The 24,516-nt window shown below is 44.5% G+C and overlaps 2 protein-coding genes across 9 annotated transcripts in view; one reads left to right on the top strand and one right to left on the bottom strand.

Annotated features, from left to right (window-relative positions):
• The window catches only part of jag1b (jagged canonical Notch ligand 1b), a 205,092-nt gene extending 191,672 nt beyond the window's left edge, over positions 1–13,420 (top strand). For all 4 annotated transcript variants that reach the window (XM_044372955.1, XM_044372954.1, XM_044372956.1 and 1 more), the window contains 20 exons: positions 43–162; positions 2,042–2,155; positions 2,250–2,363; positions 2,468–2,581; positions 3,033–3,079; positions 3,594–3,767; positions 4,224–4,374; positions 5,368–5,532; positions 5,662–5,775; positions 5,926–6,039; positions 6,211–6,324; positions 6,803–6,919; positions 7,728–7,755; positions 8,168–8,253; positions 8,832–8,945; positions 9,039–9,148; positions 10,665–10,904; positions 11,505–11,636; positions 11,885–12,026; positions 12,621–13,420. In XM_044372955.1, the coding sequence (XP_044228890.1) occupies positions 43–162; positions 2,042–2,155; positions 2,250–2,363; positions 2,468–2,581; positions 3,033–3,079; positions 3,594–3,767; positions 4,224–4,374; positions 5,368–5,532; positions 5,662–5,775; positions 5,926–6,039; positions 6,211–6,324; positions 6,803–6,919; positions 7,728–7,755; positions 8,168–8,253; positions 8,832–8,945; positions 9,039–9,148; positions 10,665–10,904; positions 11,505–11,636; positions 11,885–12,026; positions 12,621–13,096 (2,786 nt within the window). In that variant the 3' untranslated portion in view covers positions 13,097–13,420. The remainder of the gene's footprint in view (positions 1–42; positions 163–2,041; positions 2,156–2,249; positions 2,364–2,467; positions 2,582–3,032; positions 3,080–3,593; positions 3,768–4,223; positions 4,375–5,367; positions 5,533–5,661; positions 5,776–5,925; positions 6,040–6,210; positions 6,325–6,802; positions 6,920–7,727; positions 7,756–8,167; positions 8,254–8,831; positions 8,946–9,038; positions 9,149–10,664; positions 10,905–11,504; positions 11,637–11,884; positions 12,027–12,620) is intronic.
• A 428-nt stretch (positions 13,421–13,848) lies between these two features.
• LOC122997050 (SLX4 interacting protein) overlaps positions 13,849–24,516 on the bottom strand; it is a 36,369-nt gene continuing 25,701 nt past the window's right edge. For all 5 annotated transcript variants that reach the window (XM_044372966.1, XM_044372965.1, XM_044372968.1 and 2 more), the window contains 2 exons: positions 17,089–17,195; positions 13,849–16,993 (listed from right to left, as the gene is read on the bottom strand). In XM_044372966.1, the coding sequence (XP_044228901.1) occupies positions 16,204–16,993; positions 17,089–17,195 (897 nt within the window). In that variant the 3' untranslated portion in view covers positions 13,849–16,203. The remainder of the gene's footprint in view (positions 16,994–17,088; positions 17,196–24,516) is intronic.

The following is a 24,516-nucleotide window of genomic DNA, read 5'->3' as shown; positions in this document are numbered from 1 at the left end:
ACAAACTAAAGCCCTGTGAAACACTCCTTTTTTTTCCCCCAGATCTGAACTACTGTGGCACTCACCAGCCATGCCTGAACGGAGGGACGTGTATCAACACAGGACCTGACAAGTACCAGTGCACTTGTGCTGAGGGCTACTCTGGAGCCAACTGTGAGAGAGGTGAGTAATGATGGTCAGCACATAACATTAACCGTCTTTTTCTTGCTAAATTATTGCTAGTATGCGTAAAAGAGCACTCAGCTGACTGACAGATAAAGTTCAGTCTATTCATCACGAGGAATAGTACTCAGCCTGTGGAAAACAGTTGGATAATGTCTCGTGTGGCTCTGGAGGGAGCTCTCTAAAGTCTGAGAAAATAACTGTGATGATGTCATCGGGGTAATCTTGAGCTTCAAACTTTATTCATTATTATGATTAATTTTTACCATAAAGCCTGTGTTATGAACTGTGGTTGTGGCGTTTTAAAGACATGGGACTTAACCAGAAGTGAAGGGTCCAATGGAAGATGCTATCAAGTTGCATTGTGGGAAATTTAGTGTTTTTAAAGCTTGACTCATAAGAGGGACTAAAAGTCAGGATATCTCAGCGTCCGCTGCTTCAAATTTGGATCTTTTTTTTTTTAGAAACTGTCTTTGACAAGTCCCTAAATACTCTGAATCCTAAAGCCTGACTGTCCCTTAAGACTACATTAATTAGAAGAGGAAGAAGAGAGTCATGCTGCTGTGGCTAAATCTTATAATATTTTTGGCAAACAGAATGGATCAAAGCAACTTCAAGATTCCAGCTTTTTTTATTACAAGTATAAGACAGTCTACATTTGGAAATTAAAATTAAAATAAAAGATTTCATCTCATGGGGTTTCAAACTCCTGCTTGCACTTATAATAAGTTGGAAAGTTCTGTGTTCACTGAGCCTGCAGACTAAAGGTCAAAGGTGCCTTGAGTTTGTAATCAGAGGAGGTGGTAACTCGGCAATAATCTGTTTCCACTCCAGCATAAGTGGCCCCCAAGTCAGGTAATCCGCCAGTTTGATGTTCAGGGGGCCGGTCATCCCTTCGCTCCTCAGGCCCTCCAGACAGATGGGTGTGGTGCTAAGGTTCAGCTGCTGTGAACACTTACCATGGAGATGATGGTTTTTTCCTCATTAAATCTGAGACTCTCGGGGTGCTGACAGCTTAACTGCAGAGATGTCAGGAAACCGTGCCCTTCGTAACAGGAGGTCCGCAGACGAGGGGATACGTCAGGCTATTGTAGCAGAGAGGCCCCAGGGTGCAGCGCCGCATCCTCTCCCCCTCCTCCCTACGGCATACCAAGAGCCGTCCACTGATCACCTCCAACCGTCTAGTTATTCCCTGAGTGAATCATTCATTTTTGATTCATTTGGGACTCACTCATCCTTAATTCACCAATAAAGGAGAAACTACAGGGCCGAGGCTCCCCCTTTCCCTCTCTCCCCCTTGCCCTCCCACCACTCTCTCATCTTGTGCCGCCGCTCAGAAGAAGAATGGCGGGGAGTCAGAGGGAAGTCACGGTGCGTTGGTCAGGTCAACTTAGCATGAAAGATGATTTCCTGGTGGTGGGCTCTGCCGGGCGGGTAATGAGAGTGAGATGGGGGGGTGGGGGGGGTTGGATTTGAGCGGGCTTTTGGGGCAGGGGTGGAGGAGGGTAGGTGATGGGTGACGGAAGGAGTCGACCCCTGGGTGTGTTCTGCTGACAGAGTGGTCCTGAGCGGGAGGGATGACAGTCAGAAGCTGAAATGCATTTTTACATCTGATTTGTTTCCTTGTGGATAGCGAAGAAAATGTCGACCACATGATGTCACAGTGAAATATTTTCATGGCAGCTACAACAGCAGCAAAATGTCAATGTATATGTCAGGTTTTGGCACCCGCCAAAGAAGGCGGGTTTGCACAAAACAGTATAAATTCAAGAGTGTCATAAATTGAGGATAAGATTATCCAAGGGTGGAATTTCCCTTTCGAAATGAGTCACAGGGGTGTGTGCGTAACCTGTCTGCACCACTGTCCTTCTCTCTCTAGCGGAACATGCCTGTCTGTCCAATCCATGCTCTAATGGAGGGAGCTGCTCAGAGACCAGTCAAGGCTACGAATGTCAGTGTGCATCAGGCTGGAGCGGCCCCTCCTGCACCATCAGTAAGATAACACTCAACCTGCACCCTTTACACTTCAACACCACTCGTAAAAAATATCTTGTTGAATAACCAGAATTGACATCTCTCCCACGCAGATATTGACGATTGCTCTCCAAACCCCTGTAATCACGGGGGTACCTGTCAGGATCTGGTCAACGGCTACAAGTGTCACTGTCCGTCACAGTGGACGGGGAAGACATGTTTGATAGGTGAGCCACCCGGCCTCTTTTGCTCTTTCCACCACTTCAAGGCTGTCAACCGCACATGCAAATGCCACCAACCGCCCCCCCTCCACCATTCTCTCCCTCTCTAGATGCCAATGAATGCGACAGCAAGCCTTGTTTCAATGCCAACTCATGCCGCAACCTGATTGGTGGATACTTCTGCGAGTGCGTCCCTGGTTGGACGGGGCAGAACTGCGACATCAGTGAGTTGAAGGCTGTCAGCTGCAGCTGTGGAACGGGACACCTGTCCAGCTTCTGCCTCCTTTTATTTCCTTCTGTTCACTCAGCACAGGCTGAATTAAAAATTATTCACTGCTATAATATGAAGGCATAAAGCAAACAGTTGGACAAGTGCTATGTAAATGAATATGCTGTATCATTATAAGCCCTGTGTGTGGCCGAGGCTGTGGTGATTAGAGGTGGCTCAAAACAATCCCAGGACTAGTTTCACTTGGCAGCAGACAGGATTGCTCAATGCCGTGTTGCACTGGTTCTGCAGCCACGTTATCCAACACTTGCAGAGCTCTGTCTAGCCTCTACAGTGTTTTTAAAGGCCCCTAGCATGGGAAACATAAAGCACAAACTTGTTTTCAAAGACAGACTATTTAGTTGAGTCGTGCAGAATAAATCCTCACATTTGTTTTTCTCGTGCAGATATCAACGACTGCAAGGACCAGTGCCAGAATGGGGGAACTTGCAAGGTACGTGTTGTGTCAGAAACCCATCTACTTTTATCTGGTATCACCGCTTTATTCGCCAGCTTGTGTTTGTTTTAGTGTCTTTTTGTCGAAGCCCAGGACATTTACAGCGGTTATATAAATAGCTGCTGTAAATTGTTCTCTCCAAACCGACTGTGGAATTGTTGTGGAATTCCTCTCCGAAATCAAATCTGAGGGGAGTGGGTTCAGAGGGGTTTCTAAGGGAGGGACACACAAGTTCCTTGACCACACTAGATTGAATTACCATAAACATTATTGTGTTGAGGCCGTGCCAGGAAAATGTGTTGAAATAATTGCGGAGCTGTGATAATGTTCCTCCAAACTTGTCGCTGCCCCTTCCCCCCTCCCCCCCCCTCCCCCTTCAACCCCGCTCTCAGCCTCACTCTTCATTCTGTTCCCTGGTTTGACAGTTTTTGTTTGGACCCCACCCTGTCAAAGCAGCTAATCAAATCTGTGGCTACATGAGGGTTTAACCCTGGTTTTCTCTCCCTCTCAGGACTTGGTAAACAGCTATCGTTGCGTGTGCCCCCCTGGCTTCACCGGCGAGCACTGCGAGAGGGACATCGACGAGTGCTCGAGCTCGCCGTGTCTGAACGGCGGGCGCTGTCAGGACGAAGTGAACGGCTTCCAGTGCCTGTGTCTGGCTGGCTTCTCAGGAAATCTCTGCCAGGTGAGATACGACTCCCACCGCTGTCCCTCGCACAATTAAGCACACATGCGTGAAATCCTCCCTGCTATCATTTAGCATCTTAAGCCTCTTCTCTCACCCCCGCCCCCTTCTGCCCCCTTTCTGCCAGCATTGCTGTATCTTTGAGTTCGTTGTAAAGTTTTCCTGCCCCACCCTCTTAAATGGCTGTTGTTCCACAGTCCTCCTTTTTAAAAGGGAGTGCTTTGTTGAAGCTGCTCCTGGCTACAGCGGGATACATTCCTCAGCGCTGAAGCCCAGACTCAGAGGACGGCTCCTATGTCTCTGCCTTGTTTTTCCCCTTCCTCCAAGTGCTGTGCGTGTGTTGTTTCCTGGCACAGCCTGTAGGGAGGATGCTGTGGGTTTTGCTCTGTTTAGTGTAGCAGAAACTATGTCAGCTATCAGGTTCACCGCTCTCTATTCAATACCTTTCTACCCTAGCTGGATATCGATTACTGCTCGCCCAACCCGTGTCAGAATGGAGCGCCCTGTTTCAACCTGGCCACAGACTACTACTGCGCTTGCCCGGAGGACTACGAGGGCAAAAACTGCTCTCACCTCAAAGACCACTGTCGCACCACCACGTGTAAAGGTACGTCTCCAGCCTCCAACAACCACAAGCTTTTCGCTCTTTGTCTTTTTCCAGAACGTTTCTGAAAGGTGATCTGCGTAGCGTGCTGTAGTGAAATGCTGAATAAGACCAGGTCTTTGCCATTTGCCTGAACACTTTGCCCACATTATTCCCATGAGGGCAATACCTATATTTTAGTTTTCGTGCGCTTAAGTTTCTTGGCCAAGGTGAGCAATTTTGTTTTGAGTATAGCTCCCTTGATGAATGCCCCCCTCCATCTCCTCAGCAAAGCTTTTCCAATGATTCTCCCCTCCTCTGAGTTCCCTGAAAATCTGGCAAAAGGCTGATAGCACTGTGTGTGTTCCTGGTAACGACTTGGTGGGCTACCTCTTCTTTTTCCCCCTCAATGAATGTGCACATTTTTCTGTGTGTGCGCGCAAGTGTGCGTGTGTAATTGAGTGAGTGGACCAACCACGGAGTCAGATAGCAGACGGTGAGATTCTCTCAGCTCTTGGCAAGAATCAAGTGATTACTGGGGAGCAAATTCACCCTGCTCTCCTAACCTGATCAGACAGGGGGAAAGGAAGGGATTTCAGTGCAAAGTGAACAGGATCACTCTGAATTGCTTATGAAAGCATAACAGCTTATCGCTGTTTCTCCTATCATTCAATTTTTTTTTTCACATTATTGCAGAGATATACTGTTTTTCACAGGGGAAGGGAATTTTTAACAGACTAGTCAGCATTATTATCTGTCAGAGGCCATTACCCTGATGATCTCTTGCTTAATCTCTACTCACTCTTTTTCTGGGTCACTTGTTGGCTCTCTTAGCATAGACTAGTAGACAGCTGCATACCTCATTTAAATATCAGCAATAAACTAAATTCCCTTCCCTCCATATCACTCGCAAGACACAACCCACATTTTATGATTTGGAATGAACAGTTTGTACAAACAGGCTGCATCAGTTGTTTCTGTCTAACAGCAAGTGTCCCTGTTTCACCTCCTCTGCAGTGATTGACAGCTGCACTGTCGCCGTGGCGTCCAACAGCACGCCAGGAGGAGAGCGCTACATTTCGTCGAATGTGTGTGGACCTCACGGCCGCTGCCGGAGCCAGGCTGGGGGCCAGTTCAGCTGTGAGTGCCAGGAGGGCTTCAGAGGCACCTACTGCCACGAGAGTAAGACCAGCTCACACACACAGACAAACAAACAAGATGTTTCACACCAAAATACAATGCAAAACTAATCATGATACGTCAAAAAAAATCCCAGTCTTACATCTTCTCTGGTCTTTTGTTTTTTTGTAGACATCAATGACTGCGAGAGCAACCCATGCCGCAATGGAGGCACCTGCATCGACAAAGTCAGCGTGTACCAATGCATCTGCGGTGACGGCTGGGAGGGCGATCACTGCGAGATCAGTAAGTAGGACTGCTTGTCCCATGACTTCAAAACAATCCCACACCTCACCCACCTGACTGCTCAACACATGTTTCGACATTTAAAGCCTGTTTGATGATCCGCTTAATATGCCGCGCATAAATCACACCCCTGTCCGACGTCTCCACCAGACATCGATGACTGCAGCACCAACCCCTGTCATAATGGAGGGACATGTCGAGACCTGGTGACTGATTTCTTCTGCGAGTGCAAGAATGGCTGGAAGGGAAAGACTTGCCACTCCCGTAAGATCCATTCTTTGTTTTTTCCACAACCGTGCAGTCTGTCTGTGCAGGCTTATGGTATGTGCTTATGGCTGTATATAATTACCCAATATTCTATACAGTGTGCTTGTTTATTCAGGCTCGTGTGAGCGCACAGCTTAAGCAACCCTAAGATTTAAATACTCCCTCCAGGCGAAAGTCAGTGCGATGAAGCCACTTGCAACAACGGTGGCACCTGCCATGACGAAGGCGACACGTTCCAGTGCAAGTGTTCACCAGGGTGGGAAGGGACAACATGTAACATAGGTGAGTCACACGGTCACGGCGGTTTGGATTATTATTACTTCATATTTACACTCACACACACACACACATACAAAGAAGAATGCTCTGTGGGAGAGCTCCGTCTTGTCTCAGATATTAATCAGATCTGTCAGGTCCGTGAGGTCCACAAACAGTTTTTATCCCTTCACTCTGTCAACGTTCCCTCTCTTCCCATCTCCCTCGCCCATTTCTCCCTCTCCTCTGAGTGCCGACAGACATCCGCTTAAAATCCCTGATTGCACTGACAATACACTTCAAAGTCGTGGAATGTAGATTCCCTCAGAGAAAAACGGAAACCCGACCAAAAAAAGCCAAAATAACAGCAGTCTCCTGTGACTCTTTAAGGTTTTGGAGCTCTGATTGCACTGATAGTCCTCTTCTTCTTTTTTTTTTTTTTTTTTTAAAGTTGGGGCATGTTTACTGACAAAACTAATGTTCTCTGTTAAATTTTTCCTCACAGCCAAGAACTCGAGTTGTCTTCCGAACCCATGTGAGAACGGAGGTACCTGTGTGGTGACGGGGGAGTCGTTCACCTGCGTCTGCAAGGAAGGCTGGGAAGGTCCCACATGCACACAGAGTAAGTGCTCTTTAAGGGGGAGTGGTGGATGCGATAAAGGTGGACAGTTATTACTATTTAATGATGATAAACCTCCAGCTACCTAGTGCAGAGGTGCAGTCCTGCATCTGATTAAATCTGACTTTTGTTCCTCTCCCATCCCCTCTTGATCTATACCTTTTTTTAAAAAAAAAAAAAAAAAAAAAATCTCTTTCCTCTCTCCCTGGCTGCTGCCTGCCATGAGAGGAGAAAGAGGAGTAGGAGGAGGAGGGAGAAAGGGGCTCAAACTCAGGAAAGTGGAGACAGATGTTTCTCCCCCTCGTCCAACACACACCCCTCTCTCCCCTCTCGTCGTTGCATTCCTGTCCGAACAGTGACATGTCGGCTTGTTCTACAGCCCTCCTCCATTTCCCTGGCTTCCCTGCCCTGAGCGCATGTACTCTAAAACATAAATTCCCCGACATTTGTAAAGGGAGGGAGAAACAGCCGGGGTGGGAATCTGGGTGTGGAGGTGTTGTCGGTGGCAGTGGGGAGGGGAGGAGGGGGCTGGGAGGGGGGGGGAGCTGGAACTCATTTTGACGGCGAGAGCCTACTCGCTTGTTTGCTCTGTGTTGTTAATAAGGCGGAGTAACCAGGCGGCGCGGCGTCCAGGGCCAGGCCCGACCGGCCCAACACGCCTCTGCACACACAAGCTCAGACGTGCTCTTTGCTGTCATGTACACAAAACACTCACATACATGAGAGAGAAAGAGAAAAGGAAAACACCACGCTCACTACTTTCTGTCTCTATCTCCCTCCCTCCCTTTCTTTTTTTTTTTTTCTCTTTCAGATACCAACGACTGCAGTCCCCACCCATGGTAAGTGGAAGCCAAACATTTCCTGTATATTTAGACAGATGTAAACAGGGTGCTCCTTCTGTATCGTAGTTTCTCACCTGCAGGCTTTCTCTCTCGCCGCCTCTCTGCTGAGAACCAGGCATACACCCTTTCCCTGTCATTCCTGGGATGCAATCAGCTAACCCTCTCTTTGTGAACTCCCAGGCGCGACTGTATTTAACCACACACCACTGGAGCTCACTCCCAAACCCATGCGCACTTGTCCAATAAAAAGAACAAGTCTGACTGCCTAAATTGCCTATGAAAAATGGTTATCATAAGTTTAATGTTGAGAAAATGTCAGCCTGAAATAGATAGATGTCCGGCTGTAAAAATAGCCTGGGGGTATCCAAGGGGGCAAGTCTCACCCCCCCCCTTTTTTTTTTTTCTGCAGCTACAACAGCGGAACCTGCGTCGACGGGGATAACTGGTACCGCTGCGAGTGCGCCCCGGGCTTCGCGGGTCCAGACTGTCGGATCAGTGAGTATTAACCCTGACTCCCGCTCCTCCCTGATCCCTGGTTGAGCCGTCGGTTAGAGCAGGCCCGGGCCGCGGGAAGGTCTAGCCGGCCAATTATCTGTGCGTTGGGCTGTAGGCCAGGCTGAGCCATGTCGGTGTCACTCCACCGGGCCCTGCTGCTGTCCCCGGGGGAAACCGGCTTAGCAGGCCAACAGCTAATCAGCCATGCTCTCTGACACTGATTACACAGATTGTTTTCCCTCTTAAAGGCTTTCAGATGGCCACATTCTTTCCCATTGCGAACCCTTTGTTCTGCTAAGTCCAGCCTTTAGCTCCTGCATACCTGCTAATGATGCTGCTTTTAATAAAGCTGCATGGGGCAAAAGTGTCCAGGGTTGATTTAAAGCAAGTTTGCTTGTTTTTTATTAACTGCTGTGTATGTGTATGTACTGTTCAAATGACACATGACCTCAGTGAATTTAGACTAGGAATTATATTTGTGTGCAGACTGCTTAATCCAATATTTGTGTGCTGTCTGGCTGTGCTCTTTATTATGTAAGGGAGCCATTTCTTACCTCTTGCTCATCCCTCTGTGCCAGATATTAATGAGTGCCAGTCCTCTCCATGTGCCTTTGGCTCAACCTGTGTAGATGAGATCAATGGATATCGCTGCCTGTGCCCACCAGACAGAACTGGACCCCACTGTCAAGAAGGTATTAGTCTTCACTAGAAGATAAAGGATACATCCACGTAACAAACACACTATTTGTGACATATATCTAATGCTGTGGTTGTATTTAACACAGTGACAAGAAAACCTTGCTCTGTTAACGGACACGTCACCCCTGACGGAGTCAAATGGGACGAAGACTGCAACACTTGCCACTGTTCCAATGGGAAAGTTGTGTGTACAAAGGTATGTCAGGAAATTTAAACTAAATATAAGCATGTATTTCTGTACAGCTGCTTAGCACGTAATTTACCAATGGTAGATGGGCTATGAAGAATAACCGTGCAGTAGTTACAGACTCGAAGATTGTGTGGGTGGTTGAGTCTTGAGAGAATTCAGGTAGGGCCATGTCGGGCCACAACAACACTCATGTGTGTCATGGGGTGGAGTTTGCTTGGGAGTGTCAAATTCTATACAGAGATGATGCAATTTGTTTTGAAAAGAAACACAATGGCACTGTTAGAAATGGGTGTCAGATGCCAGTTTGAATCTCCCAAAGTCACACTTGGTGAAGATTCAGTTAATATACAGTAGAGGCCCGAAGTACCGCTATCATAATCAAGCTCGTCTAACCGTTGGTTGGTGAACAATGGTGCTTCTCTGATACTGCTCGCCTCAGGAGGAAAATGCATCATTGGATGAAAATGATCCAGGGATGTGAGGTATAGACTACTATGTTCATATATAGCCTGATGATGTCTGAAACATAGTCTGATGGGAAAAGGTGTGTGTTTTTATTGTACTTTTGCTAACATTAGCTTGTGTATTATATGTTTATTACAGAAGTATATGGCTGTGCACATGGGATAGAAAATGAACCAATACAAAGCTACTAATAACAAAAAATGGGATCTTAATTTGCTCACAACCCAGGTACCAACCAAAATGCTGGTGCCTCAGTAGAGCTGCAATGATTAGCTGATTACTCAATCAACAGAACAACTATTTTGATTGATTAATCATTTTCATTTTTAAAGAAAACAAATCCAAATTCTCTGATTCCAGCTTCTCAAATATGAATATTTTCTGGTTTATTTAGTAGTCTTTGATAGTGAACTAAATATCTTTGGGTTAGAGTTGTTTATGTGGACAAAAGAAGACATTTGAGGATGTCACCTTGGGCTTTGAGATAGTGATCAACATTTCTCACTTTTTTCAGCCATTTTATAGACCAATCAATTGATTGATAATGAAAATAATCATTAGTTGCAGCCCTATACAAGAGCACTGTCAAGTACCAAAAGCTTGCATTTAATTTTTGGTCATCAAAATGATTATAATTCATCTTGACTGAGACATGAATGTCTGTACTAAATTTCATGGCAGTGCATTCAGTAGTTATCAAGACATTTCACTCGAAACCACACAATGTCGATAGGAAAGTTGGGATCACCAAATTACATGGTAATCCATCCAATAGTTGTTGAGACATTTCAGCCTGGACCAAAGTGGTAGACCGACCGACCAACAGACATTGCCATCCATAAAGCCACGCCATGGGTTTTGTAGAAAGTCATGATCAAAGTAAAGTATTTAAAAAAGCTTTGTTTTGGTATTGGTACCCAATAATCATACCCAGCCTAGTCCTATTAACATATATTCCATGGTATATAAATATCTTTGTAATCATACATGAACATCTCAATGAAAGAAATATGACATGATCTCAAAACTGTTTCCATTTTCATATTTTTCTCTCCAGATGTGGTGTGGCCCTATGTCGTGCCACCTGGGTGCTAAAGGTCGAGGCGGGTGCCCTTCAGGCCAGAGCTGCATCCCCATCAAGGAGAGCCACTGCTTTGTGAAGCCCTGTCTCGGCCTCGGAGAGTGCTGGCGCTCCAACCCTCCCCCGACTCCTACCAAATGCCACCCCAGCTCCAGTTACCAGGACAACAGCTGCGCCAACATCACCTTCACCTTCAACAAGGAGACCATGCCTCAAGTGAGTTACCTAGGCACTGAGAGATTGAATTAAAGGGTTTTGGGGTCATTTTTCATGCCTCTCCTCCTTCACCGCCCTTAATTGAATAGGAGCAGCAAACTGTGAAAGATCAGGTTTTCAAAAGTGCTCAACCATCCCTCCCGGGCAAAAAGATTCCCAGTCAAGAACCCTGAACAATTCAGTCATGTATTAAAATGTGTTCCAGGAAGAAAATTGTGGGGATATTTCTCTCTCTCCTCATTGTATCCAAGTTTTGGTGTTCCTGAGAATCAGGCACTTGCGACTCATGCCAGTCCCCTCTTAACCCGACCGCACTGTAAGATTAATTTCAGGATCATATGGATTTGAGCTAAACAGGACCACTGGCGACTCTGTCACCACACAGGATCATCACTCGCCAGTTGCCTAACAAGCATGACAGCAGATAGTGACAAGCATATGGTTTTTAATCTAAATGAGGGGGATCCCACCCAGATAGCATGTAGAACCTTCTGCCAAAATGGAGGTCTAGCTCCCTTTTTTTTTTTTTTTTCCCTTCTTGATTGCCCTCTATTTTCCATGTGCATTAACATTTGCTTCATTTCTTTCCCCCTCGTCTAGAGCTTGACTGTAGAGGATGTTTGTAAGCAGCTGAGGCGCTTGTACGTAGTGAAGAATTTCTCCTTGGAGCATTCTGTGTCCATAACCTGTGACCCCTCATACTCAGCCAGCAACGAGATCCACGCCTGCATCGTAAGTACCTCATCCCACTGTCATCCAAGTCTGCCATATGTATGTCTGCCTCTACTTATGCATACTCAAAAAACCCTCTTTGATTTATAGCTGGCAGCATGCACTCCTAGCAGCATTAAGACATGCTCTAATGGGATATGTGGTGTATATATATTTACATTTACTGAGCAAGTAAACACAACCAGTGGCAGACAAACTTAAACCTGAACCGACAGAGTCAAACCTCACTTTCTTTTTGGTACCTCTAGTCTACTGAGGACCATCGTTTGGACCGGAGCCCCATTAAAGAGATCACAGACCGAATAATCGACCTGGTTAGCAAACGCAACGGCAACAACACCATCATCACCGCCATCGCAGAAGTGCGCGTGCCAAGCCCCAGCAAAACTGGTATGAACCGCCTCCAATATCTTGCAATGCTTTCCAGACTTGCACACACTTGCATGTGAAAAAAAATGGGTGGGAGGAGGGGTTTTTTTGTGTGAAGAGATCAGATGAGATAGAGCCAAGCCCTGACTATGACAGCAGTACGGTGTACCAAAGAATGCATGTACATGTATGAAAAATAATTCCTAAACCTCCCACACAACTTGGGCCGCCCATGTCTGCCATCTGATGGCAGTTGTAATGGAGCTTAAAGAGAATCTAGCCAGGATTTCAATGGAAAGAGCAGAGCTGCTTGGCTACGTGGCTTTAGATTGGCTCGTACTGTGACTGGCTGGACCCGTAGTAAGACTCCTGCATGTGTCTACCATTCATCAACACGGTGACAGCAGACTGCCGCCACAGCCAAATAGAAGCCTTCTCCTCCCCTGTGTAAGGGCTCAGAGGTCAGGTTGCACTGGCAAAAGCATGCTAATGATTTAGCAAGCTTGGCGTGGTAATATAATAAAACCTGTTGTTTATTATTTAACTGGGACTTCATTTTTTTAATATCTGTGGCACCTCATTTACCCTTTTAACTGTCTTGTTTTCTTTCCTCAGACTACCTAGTGCCCCTCCTCAGCTCCATCTTCATTGTCATCTGGGTCCTCGTGCTGGTCTCCATCTTGCTGTGGTGCATGCGTCGCCGGCGGAAACAGAGCAACCACAACGGCACGACAGCCGCCGGCTCCGAGGACAACACGACCAACAACGTGCGGGAGCAGCTGAACCAGATCAAGAACCCTATAGAGAAGCACGTGGGCCTCACGGTGGCCATCAAAGACTACGAAAACAAGAACTCCATCATTGCCAAAATAAGGACAAATCATCCCGAGGGGGATGAGGACGACAAGGAGAGGCACTTACAGAAGGGCCGCTTTGCCAAACAGCCAGCATACACACTGGTGGAGAGGGACGAGAAGACGCCCATCTCCAACCCCAACTCCACATCCAAACATCCAAATTGGACTAATAAACAGGACAACAGAGACTTGGAGACAGCAAACAGCATAAACAGGATGGACTACATTGTATAGCAGACAGCTGTGTTGCTGTGCAACCAAGCCTTATGCCTTCACACCCCGGTGGTGGGTGAAACGGGGGAGCTTTGGCATGTGTAGTTAGTAAACTGTCGTGTCAGTCGTGACCCCACAGTATTTTCAGATATTCCCCGTGTTAATTTAAGTTTTGACAAGCTGGCTTACACTGGCAGTGACAGTTGCTTTGGTTGGCTGGAAACACAAGGCACTGGTATACATTTCACTGTAGAACTAGTTGCAAAAGTGTCCTATGCATTTCACTTCCCTTTTTTTTTTTTATTTAGTGGACACATGGAAGGGGCTCCTGGTGTAATTGTTGTACAATGACTAAAACTACCCGACGTGTTCAGCACTAGAGCTAATTATTTTTAGTATGTGTTTGAATTCTTTCTAGTTCTGTTTGGAGAAAGTGCCTTTTCAGTTTTAGACTTCAGCAACTGTCAAATAAGAAAAAAAGATCAACTTTATTATTTATTTTTATTTTTGGGGAGGGGGGGGGTTGGAGAGGGGGAGGGATGGGTTCAATGTCAGCAGTTGCTGCCAATATGAAGAATTTATGTGTCGATTTAGAACATGTAGATATGTACATTTTTTTTATTAATCATTGTGTATATTTGATTTATTAACTTAATAATCAAGAGCCTTAAGATATCATTCCTTTTTATTTATATGTTCTGTCTAGTTTGAAGGTTTTGATAGCTGTGGAAGCCTACCATTTCTTTCAATGACTTAATTTTTTTTTCTCTCCAACGCATTCTATAAAGCCAAATTTCAAAGAAGACAAAGGATGGGCACTTTTGGCCTGAAAGAAATTTTTTGTTTGTTTGTTTTTCCTCACATTTGACATTTCATTATTTGTTGCCAGGACCTTGATTGAAGGCAAGTGAGGTTAGGACAACAAAAGATCACGGCTGCTTTTAGGGATGGACATGGTGGCAGACATATTGCTTGCCACTAATGGATTAAGGGAACAAAATCCTTTAGCAGCTTCAGTTTAACCCATTGACATATTTCAAAGGCTGTCAAAATCCACCAACGTGCAAGGCGAGTCACATCAAAACGACACGCCAGAATTCCCATCTGCTTTAGTCAGCATAATATCATAAGCTAGACCACGAGTACTTGAACAGTAGGGGGGCAATGGGAACACTGTAGAATCAGATAAAATACACTGCCTTGCTCCGCAAGAGTCTGCTTTGTTTCTGTGCACATTTGTTTCTTTTTAAAATAAGGCTCTTAAAGACAAACATGTTTTATCTCATTTGTTAACCCTTTGAGATCATGGCAACATTTTGTCCTATTTTTGACTTGTTATGAACTTGAGAATTATGTGTTGATCTGGCAATATATTTTTGAAAGTCATATTTATTAAATATTTTGTATGAAAAGAGAATTAAAGTTGTCTTTGTTCTGGAGAGCGAGTGAAGAGTCTCTGTGATGCATCAAGCCAAACATGTCGGAGCACTATGAAAGGTTTCTCAGCAGCTGGCGTGGGAACCGCTGCTGGAAAGACATCATAGACTTCAAAAAGGTCCCTGTCCAAATGTGTTTACAGATGATTACGTTGTAGCAAGCCATCCTTGTATTAAGTCAATCCTGAAGACAAAAATACCCTCCCTCCCTCATGATCCTCAGACAATGTTGTCCTTGTTGGTCTGGTTTAAGAAGCAGACTTAACTAAAAACCTTTCAAACTAGCAGGCTTGAGAAGCCTTGTGGAGTAGAGTTGAGCTGATCTTAAATCGTACTTTTGTACAGAATCTGTTTAAAAGGATTAAAGCCGAGGCAAAAGATTATCAACACCTCTTGAGAACGACCTTAAACATGTTAGGACTTAAAACACTTGGGTCACTTTCACTATTGTCTCCTCCTTGATAAGAACGGAATTGGCTGCTGCGAGTGACTCATCTCAGATTACACCCGCTAATACTGAGGGAGAATGGGAACAGAGAAGCAGGCACTGGTTTATTAGTAACATCACTGTTGTTGGACAGAATTTCACTGTCAAATTGCCATGACCATCATTCAGTCTGGACTGTGTGAGAGCAAAACATTGTGCAGAGATCTACTTGGTATTTCATGCTGGTTGCTTCCCCAAAATTATCAGCCTATTTACATATTTCCACAGAGATTCGGAGATTTTTTTCCCTGGGAAAAACAAATTTATTTATATCATAAAATGTCTTTCCAGTAGAATAAAAATAAATCAAGAGTAATGTAATGAGACAACATTAAATCATCAAGTAAAACATCTTGGACTTTGAATGGGGGCACAGTATGAGTGACTGTTGGCCCCTGGTTACCCCACACTCTCTCTGGGCCTGGGCCAATGGGGTGAAAACTCTCACAGAGACTCTCTGAATCCTAACAGTGTCAGGGTGTCGACAGAAGCTACAATTTAACCTGTGTAACTGTAGATGTCCTGCTATTCCCAAATAAAACCACTAATATTTCAATACTGATCATGTACCAACACATACTTGGTTCAAGTTCAACATACAAGCTCTATAATATGCTCAAATTTAGAGATACATTTCAGGTGCTTAGCATTTAAGTACTGAGAAAATTGTCTATGAATGAAATCTAACTACGAAAATACATTTTTGAAAACAGGGTGATGAAATAAATCTGGAAACAGCAATCAATCAGACCAGAGCTTCAACAGGGAAACTGGACAGTTTTCAGACATGTAGGAGCCAGTGTTTCAGACTGAAAGCCATGACGTACTGCATGGCTCCTGCCTGTCTGAAATCCCCAATCTTTAACACAAAACCAAATCTAAACTCCAATTAAAGGTTTTTGACTTTCATTTGCAAGCCTCTCTTGACCACCACTACTTATGGGTGGAGGCAAAGTCTGTTTCAAGTATTTGACAAAGCGTAACTCAAACGCTCATGTATCAGTTGCCATAATGTGTTCAGCATTTGAGCTGTGTCTGTGTGTGCTCCATGTACAGCATATGTGAGAAGAATACATATTAAAATGTGACGTGTGTACAAATACAAGGCATCTGAGGAGACTGCGAGGGGTAAACATGTAGCCTGACACAATATCATCTGTATCTCTGTGGCGTCAGGCATCTTTACTGTAGCTTGTCTCTCCCCCTCAGGACCTCTTCAGTCGTCGTAATCTGGAGGTTCTGGGCACATTTTCACTCCCCTCCTCTCCGAGTGTGGATCTGGAACTAATAGAGGAGCCTGAGGATGCAGGCTTGACAGATAGGCCCCTCAGACTTGCGGCCAGCCTGTTTTGGTTTGTCTGTGCCGTGTTATTGCTTGTGAGGGGGAGCCTCTGGGCCCGTTTCCCTGGAGTAAGCAGCTCTACTTCCAGTGTGGTTTTCTTGCACTCGGAGACTGGGAAAGCCTTGGACTCTGCCTTGGCTTCGACTGGAGGAAGGGGCGGCAGAAGAAGAAGGTCATGCTTGGATGTTTGTGTGGAGCACTCAGTGGAGTGAGTTTGCATTGTGGCTGGAGGACTTCCAAGGCATGTCCTCTTGGACCTCTGTGGGTGAGGGTCTTCCCCTGCATCGCTCGGCTTATACCTCTTGCTCTTACTGGTCTCCTGACTGATTTCATGTTGGCAGAAAACTACTGAGGCTCCATTTGGACTGATGCTGTCTGGAAGACAATTCTCAGCCTGCTGCTGCTGGGTCAGACCCTGCTTTCGAGTTGTCCCAATCTGAGCCACGGCCTCACTGGCACTGGAGCAAGGCACCTGGTGCTCTGCCTCTGGGAGGAACTTCTGTCCAGAGCTGGAAACAGTCTCTTTTGGACTTGATTCCGATTCTCCAACTCTATGTTCCCCTCTTTGGTCTTTGGGAAAGGCTCTCTGGTCAATTTGCTGCTCCCCCAAACTGGAACCATAGAGCTCTCGCTGGACACCAGCTTGTTTGGCTCTGAAAAAGTTAAAAGGATGAGAGGATATGAACAGATACTTGAGTGTCCTGTCTGACTGGCGGGGTTGGAAAGTTCTGCATTAGATCATACTTACATCTTTTGAAGCACAGTCTTCTTTGTTTTTGTGGGGCTGTTTAAAGGCTCTTGGGTTTCTCCCACTCTGGAAAAATATTCAGATCGGCTTTGTTCACTCAGCTCAGTCTAGAGAGGACAAACAGAATCGGTGTAAACAAAAAATATTATTCCTGGCATCCCGTGGAAAGGTTTGGCTGCACAGCAGACTGCTGTCATCATCTGGCATTGTCGGACATTAACAAACATTCACTAGACTGCTGTAAAAATGATAATATAATGAGTACAATTAGAACACAAAACAACCCAATATGATAAAGGGGATTTTGCAGCAAGTTTATACAAATGTATTGTCTTTTGACTCTCCTGAATTCCAGATACGCTGTCCTCTATTCATGCGCCTCACTATTTAATCATCTAACTTCAGGCAAACCGTTACAATGAACTATGATATAGTCCAATAAGAATGTTTGCTATTATGCCTTTAGAGACACTTACTAACACCCCAGCTGGCACAAAGAATTAGTCCCCCACTTAAATCTGTCCAAAGGAACCACCTCAAAGGCTTCAGAAAATAATCACCAGGTTGTCATAGTGTGACGTGCATTTCATAGGCTCCACTGTCTGAGGCTCATAGTGATGCTTAGTGCCTAAGGCAGAAATGCTAGAGTGAAACCATGTTGACAAGTTAAAACGGCGATTAAATAAGGCTCATTATTAGGATGATGGAGCAAGGCAGAGGAAAAATACAAGGGAAACAGAGCGATGGAAAAATGCAAATATTGGGTAAAAAGCATCTAAGAGGCCAGAGGATAATAGTTAAAAATGTTAGAAGTACCCTCATGGTTAGTAGACTGTAGCAGCACTTTGACTTGTGGGTTCACTGGATTTAATGCAAACAGGCTGGAAAAATCTGGACAGGAAGGGGCTCTTTACTCTCAATAACTACTATTTTTGAAACTGTCGTTGAACAAGGCAGTATGACTGTGGAAGGCTTCACGTAGGAATCCTTATTTGTGTAAAACCCTTACTCCATATGCCACTATACACATGAGCTTTTGCAAAAAATCATATTTTTAGTGGGTTAAAATGGTTAACTATGGGTTAAAAGTTCAATATAACCACATATTTTGAAGTCTTCAGTATCAATGATGTGCAAGGCACTCTCTGAGGCAGAACACGGAGCGAGCCAAAGATTGGATCTCACCAACGTATGCCCTCAACAGGCCACTAATTAAGGGTAATCACTGGTCTTTTCCTTGGCTGAGCCAGAACAGACTGTGGATTTATGGGTGGACAAGAGACGCTGGTGGTAAATTGAGCAGAACTTAAAGGTTGAGAGCCTGTCAATTTATTGTACAAAAAAAAAAAAAAAAAAAAAAAAAAGTTGGTGGGAGAGAGTAGCTCTGGTTTAGAAAATGAGCCAATATATACATGTTTCATCAGAATAAGCATTGAGTTTCAAGATTTGAGTGACATTACTACTAAAAATACTAAGTTTACAGCCATGCTAGTTCTATGAAACTATGTTTAGGAACAGTTTAGCTTTGAGCTAAATGCTAACACCAGCATGCTAACATGCTCACAATGACAATGCTAACATGCTGGTGTTTAGCAAGTAATGATTACCTTGTATCATCATTAGTTAACATGGTAGCATTAGCAGTAAAAACAAAGTACTGTGGCTGATGTGAATGTTAGCTCTTGAGGCATTTAGTTATGTAAGTTTTGTGGAAATCCATCCCATATTTGTCGAGACATTTCACTCAAAAGCACAAATGTCAACCTCATGATGGTGCTAGAGGAAAAAGTCAGGGATCACAAAGTCAGTAGAATTCATTCTTTGGGGACCGTTAATGTCTGTACAAAACCTTGTGCCAAGCCATAAAGTACATGTTTACATATTTCAGTGGATAAGTTACAACAACAACCTGCTGGTGGCACTAGGTGTAAGTCAGGGGATCACCGACAAACATTTAACTAAAAAACAAAAATGTCAACTTCACGGTGGCACAAGAGGGAAAGTCTGGGAAAACCAAAGCCAGATGGCTTCATACAGTGGGGAACATGCATGTCTGTACAATTTCATGGCAATGCATCCAATTTTTGAGATATTTCAGTCTGGACCAAAGTGGTGGATCGATGACCAACTAACAAACCGGCATTGCCATCCCTAAAGCCACACTGCTAGCATGGCTAAAAACACTCTATAGACTATAGCAGTGGGAAAATACTACCAGACAGAAGTTAAATCTGGGAAAATTCTAGGTTGTGGCCGCTATGTTTATTTAATATCAGCCATTTTTCAGATCATTACTATTCCATAAACTGGTTGGTAAAATGATCAATGTGCACTCTAAGAAGGGGGAAAGCCAATGCGGTGAGCTCTGGCATGCACCAGTCGCCGTATACACAGAGAAAAAAATCATTAATGTCCTCTCCCACATGTCACGATACCAGTGACAAAATATGACCCGATACACAAGGGGAAAAAGTAATTGTCCCAAGCTGCAGGCGCAAGCTGGGGCATTGTGGCTTTGCACTGGCTGTTGAGACCTAGCAACTGCACTATGGTGTGTGGTGTGGTGTGGTGGACGGAATAAAGAGGCCAGACTGAGGGAGGGGAGTGAATGGAGGGGCTGGACAACAGGGAAGTAGGCGGAGACGACAAGAAACAAGGGACAAGATACTACAGAATGAATAAGAAAAAGAGAGAGCGTTCACAGGGGAACACAACAAAGGAAGAGGCACCCCCCAGAGTCCTATCGCCTGACCTCAACAGTCTCTCCAGCATGCCCACAAACGCAAGAATCCTCACACAGGAAGTTCTCCACAGGCTGCCCTTTGTGTATAGATGGAGTCATGCTAGAGTGTGGGTAGAAATTCAGTCTTTACGCTCTGTTGTATGCAGAGCTACAGCTAGCCTCAGATTTGGGACAGTGGCACACATACAAACACATCCACACACAAACTTGCATTTGCCCACACACTCGCACACCCACTCCAACAACAACAATTCTGAGAAAGATGTGGGTGCCATCATTTGCATTGTAATGCCTTGATATGTATTCTCATCTGTTTAATATGAATAAATGCTGCTGTTTGAAAATGAACTTGAAAGAAAAATCAACAAGAAGCCAATGGGAGGCTCTCTGGGAAAGTTTAGTGCCTTTCTGTTCCTGTCGGCATGACTTCAAAAGAGTATGAGAGAGAGTGAAAGAACAGAGTGATGGAGAGGAAGGAGGAAGAAGAGAGGAAGAAGTTGGATATACATAGAAAGTAGAAAGAGAGAGAGAGAGAGAGAGATGGGGATAGATAGAAACTTGGGCAGTGAGGGGAATGGCGGATGAATGATTACCACCAGGGGTCCAGGGGTCTGTATATAGCAACAGGAGAAGAAAGTTGTGGGATTTCAGATGGAGAGGGGGTGAGAAAATGAGAGAGAGAGTGAAAGAGATGGTGCATGAACAACATTATAATTATCACAAGCTATGTGGATAAAACAGTAAGTATTGTGTGGGAACCGAGGTGGCCTAATCTTGTACGGAATGATGCAAACTCCCAGTAAGCTGGAGAGCGTCCCATGAAAAAGGAGGGAGGGATGGTGGTAAATAAGAACATCTACCCGCCGCCACCAGCAACAAGGATTTAACCCCCCCACTGCCAGCCAGTCTGCTCACCCGCACACAAAGCTGCAAAATACTTCTCGTGATGCAACACTGAGAGTAGACCAACAGTGCCCTCCCCGGCCCCGGAGCCTCCAAAACAACGCGGCTCTATCTCAGGAGCAGCTACAAGACAGCACATCTGGATGTCAGATTATAGAGATAAGCCTGGCAAAAGGGCATGGAAAGCAGAGAGCATGAATCACTTGGTTTAAAAGGATACCAGTCCAGATTCTCATAGCTTGTCCTGACTCCTGGAAACAACTTCAAAAAGATAACCAACTACAGGCTCCATAAAATACGGGGAATGAACAGTTTCTCCTCTGCCATCTATGATAAGGCAGGAACACAGATAGGAAGATTATGCTGGTTATCTTTTAATGCAGCTGCACTTAAAAGTAAAACACTGATCCAGCCAAATAGTCTTTGAATGGTCTAAAATACTCCACTGCTGCATAGAATGACAAAATGCCTCTTGGTAGACAAAGACATTGCTTATTTAGTGTTCCCAAGCGACAGTCCTCTATAATTGTCCTATATAATCTACCTAAATGTCCATGTGCATCTGTACAATGCATGAAGAAAAAACAGGCTCAGCTACGTCTTTGCATTTTCAGTTCATCCAGTGGGTTTTGCAAGGATTTTTAAAAGCACAAGAGGTCAGAGACATTTCTCAACCCATCATGGAGTACTGCAAACTTTTAGTTGCAGTTAAAATGTGAAAAATACCAGAAAAAACAAGATAACTGGTCAGAACACAAGGACAAGTAAGCATGGAAAGCTCAAACCAACCATCAACTCATATTTACTTGAGATAAGAGCAATGCAGTGGAAACCAGATTGTTTGTTCTTGGATTACCCTAATGTCTCTGTATCTTACCTAACACACACACAAAGTCATAAAAAGCCAGTTCTACACTGTTCTCTCAAAATGCAATGATTTGTACTACTTTTAAATGCTTGAATCCCTCAAACTACTGGAGTTATAAAAATGGAATAATTCTTTACAATGGAAAGCCTTTGAACAGCTTTATGGTGGCAAGACTAAGTATACAAAAATCCCTATACTGGCACCAGGAAACAACAACACTATTTAACTGTCAGGGCAGAAATACCTCCTGCAGAGATGTTCGTGAAACTAGTCCACAAATTTCATCCCTCACCCTCCACCCACCCTGCTCCCACTGAGGAAACATGCTCTGTTTGTCTAAGCTCACCACATCTTCCCTGCAACAAAGTCAACAAACATGCATGGGCACATACTTGACTAAAATAGAGGACAGTTCTTATCCCTTAACAATGACAAACGTTTATGGATCCACCCATCTTGTAAGGATAAAGATGAGCTGTTAACTGTCCTGCAAATCAAGGAAAGCAGATGATAGGGTGAAATGAAGGGACATGACCATGTATCATCGTAACAGATTTGGCCCGGGTGGAGAGAAGATCTGCAGACACTGGACGCTTGGGAAAGCTCTGCTGCTAGCTGTTGCGAGCTGTGAAGAACAGAGGCGTGCTGAGGTCATGAGTAAACACACAGGCTCTTCCAGAGCTCAGAAGAGGGGGGGACTGGAAACACATCTGCTCTGCCTTTGATCCAAACTTCTGCGGCCCAGCACGCCACTCACCTCGGCTGCCCACTCTGTGCCTGACTAGAAAACAACGGCCACAATCCTAAACACTAAGCTCTTCCTTCCCATGCTGCCCTCCTCACTGCTGGTGCTGACTCACAATGGGAGCAACTTTTTTATAAAATACTTGAATCTTGAAATGTCAAGGGGGAAAAAAATTGCAATGTCGCAAGAGATGGCTTTTGTTGCTTCCCACGGTTTATGCAAACGAAGCAGTTTCAATAGCTGTACCTCTGTAGTGCAGCAGTCGGTTCTAGGTTTCTAGGTTGTAACAGACCAAAAAGGTCAGGCCTTTTAATAGATCAAACATCAGTTATGGTTCCCTCCACAAATGTGAAATGTGGTAGAAGGATTCATTTTATTCAACAACTCCAGTAATGACAGTAATGCCATCAATCTGCTCAAACCAAGGTTTGTAACTTTCAGTCAGTGTCAATCTGACTCTGACTGTTGCTCTGTGAGAAAGTAAACAGGGTTGGAACTTCTCTCTCAAGCTCTCTTGTTTCCATCTTTACGCAACTCTTGCTGTCACTTTTCATGTGTACAAGTCAAGTCAAGTCCAGTTGTATTTGTATAGCCCAATATCACAAATCACAAATTTGCCTGTAGAGCATACAACATCCTCTGTCCTTGATTCAGGATATATAAGGAAAAACTCCCTAAAAAAACCCATTAATGGGTAAAAAAAAATGGAAGAAACCTCAGGAAGAGCAACAGAGGAAGGATCCCTCTCCCAGAACGGACAGACATGCAATAGATGTTGTGTGTGCAGAATAGACCAAGAAAGCTAAATTACAGAAATACAGCATGGAAAAACAGGATGACAAAATTATCTCCATTTGAATCATAATCGTGTCTCGGCCCTCTATGTGACCACAAGCTTTTCACTCCACCTTCGCGTGTGGCTGTCCAATATTCAGTCACTTTTTTAGCTCTGTTTTGCTCCCCACCAACTCCTGAGGGAAACATCTGGCTTTTTAGCTGCTACTAGATGCTCCACTATGTTCACAAGCTAGTCGCTAACTTTTTCTGTCTGCCGTTTCAGAGCTGTTTGCTGGAAACAGCTGCCTGCTGCTGGAAATGTCACTGATCAGAGCGTTGAGAGTGAAACCAAACAGAAAAATTGTGGGCTGTAAAACCAACATTGAACTGAAAGACGCAGAAACGCTTAGCAAAGCTGATGGGAACTGCAGAGTTGGATGATAATTATGTATGGGTTTGTCACTATGAGCGACCGCATTCACATGCATATAGTCAGTTGATCCACTGTTAATATAAAATTATTGATTATGGCAGCTTTAGTTTTACTGTCTCTTTATGGTCCTAAATGCTTCGATAATACGATGTGGTGATTCTGCACACAACATTTCAAACGGTAGCCAAGTCTTAAAAAAAGTTTCAGTATTGACCTCGAGTACCAAAAATCAATAACAACTGGTATCCCACGGTAATAATTGATATTCTACACTACTGGAAATGACTAAAGCTCACCATTCGCTCCTTGAACCGAACCACAGCTGAGAATATGACTAATAGGGGAGCACAGTATACAAGAAACATACTGCATGCTCAAGTGTGGGAGTGAGTTGCTGGCTTTCACAGGACAAAAGGCCAACAATGATGTCACCTTAGTTCCCTCACAACATAACCCCCTGACCTTATGAGAAGTGCTAATTTGATGAGTCTACATTTCCACTGTGGTCAAGGATTTTTTGTTCAACAAGTCACACAAACTGAATCCCAACAACAAAACCGAAACCTCCCTAAATACAGGGAAACGTGGCATTTTTTTGGGACCAGCAGAGCTCATGCTGTCAAAAGTTGCGGGATAAAAGACCCCCTCTTAAACATATGACTAACTTTGACATAGAACTCCAAAGGTCTCATTATTTTTAGACAGCAACATTACGATGCCTTACATCAGTTGTGACTCACTGTGTAAACTTTTTTCATGTAAATTTTCAACTTTCTTGGCAATGTCGAAATTCCAAAAACTCTGACAAATTAGAACAGAGCAAAGGACGTAAACAAATAATTGTTTTTGTCATGTGAAAAACTTCAGCCTTGCTGTCTGGTATCTTTCCCTAGCAAACCACGCTTGAGGTTGGGCTAGTGAGAGCTCTACCACAAGACTCCCACCCTCCAATTCCCTCT

Source organism: Thunnus albacares, chromosome 14, assembly GCF_914725855.1.
Source record: "Thunnus albacares chromosome 14, fThuAlb1.1, whole genome shotgun sequence".
NCBI classification, from domain to species: Eukaryota; Metazoa; Chordata; class Actinopteri; order Scombriformes; family Scombridae; genus Thunnus; species Thunnus albacares.
The sequence above is the reverse complement of the archived record's forward strand: the minus strand, read 5'-3'. Positions and strand labels throughout refer to the sequence as shown.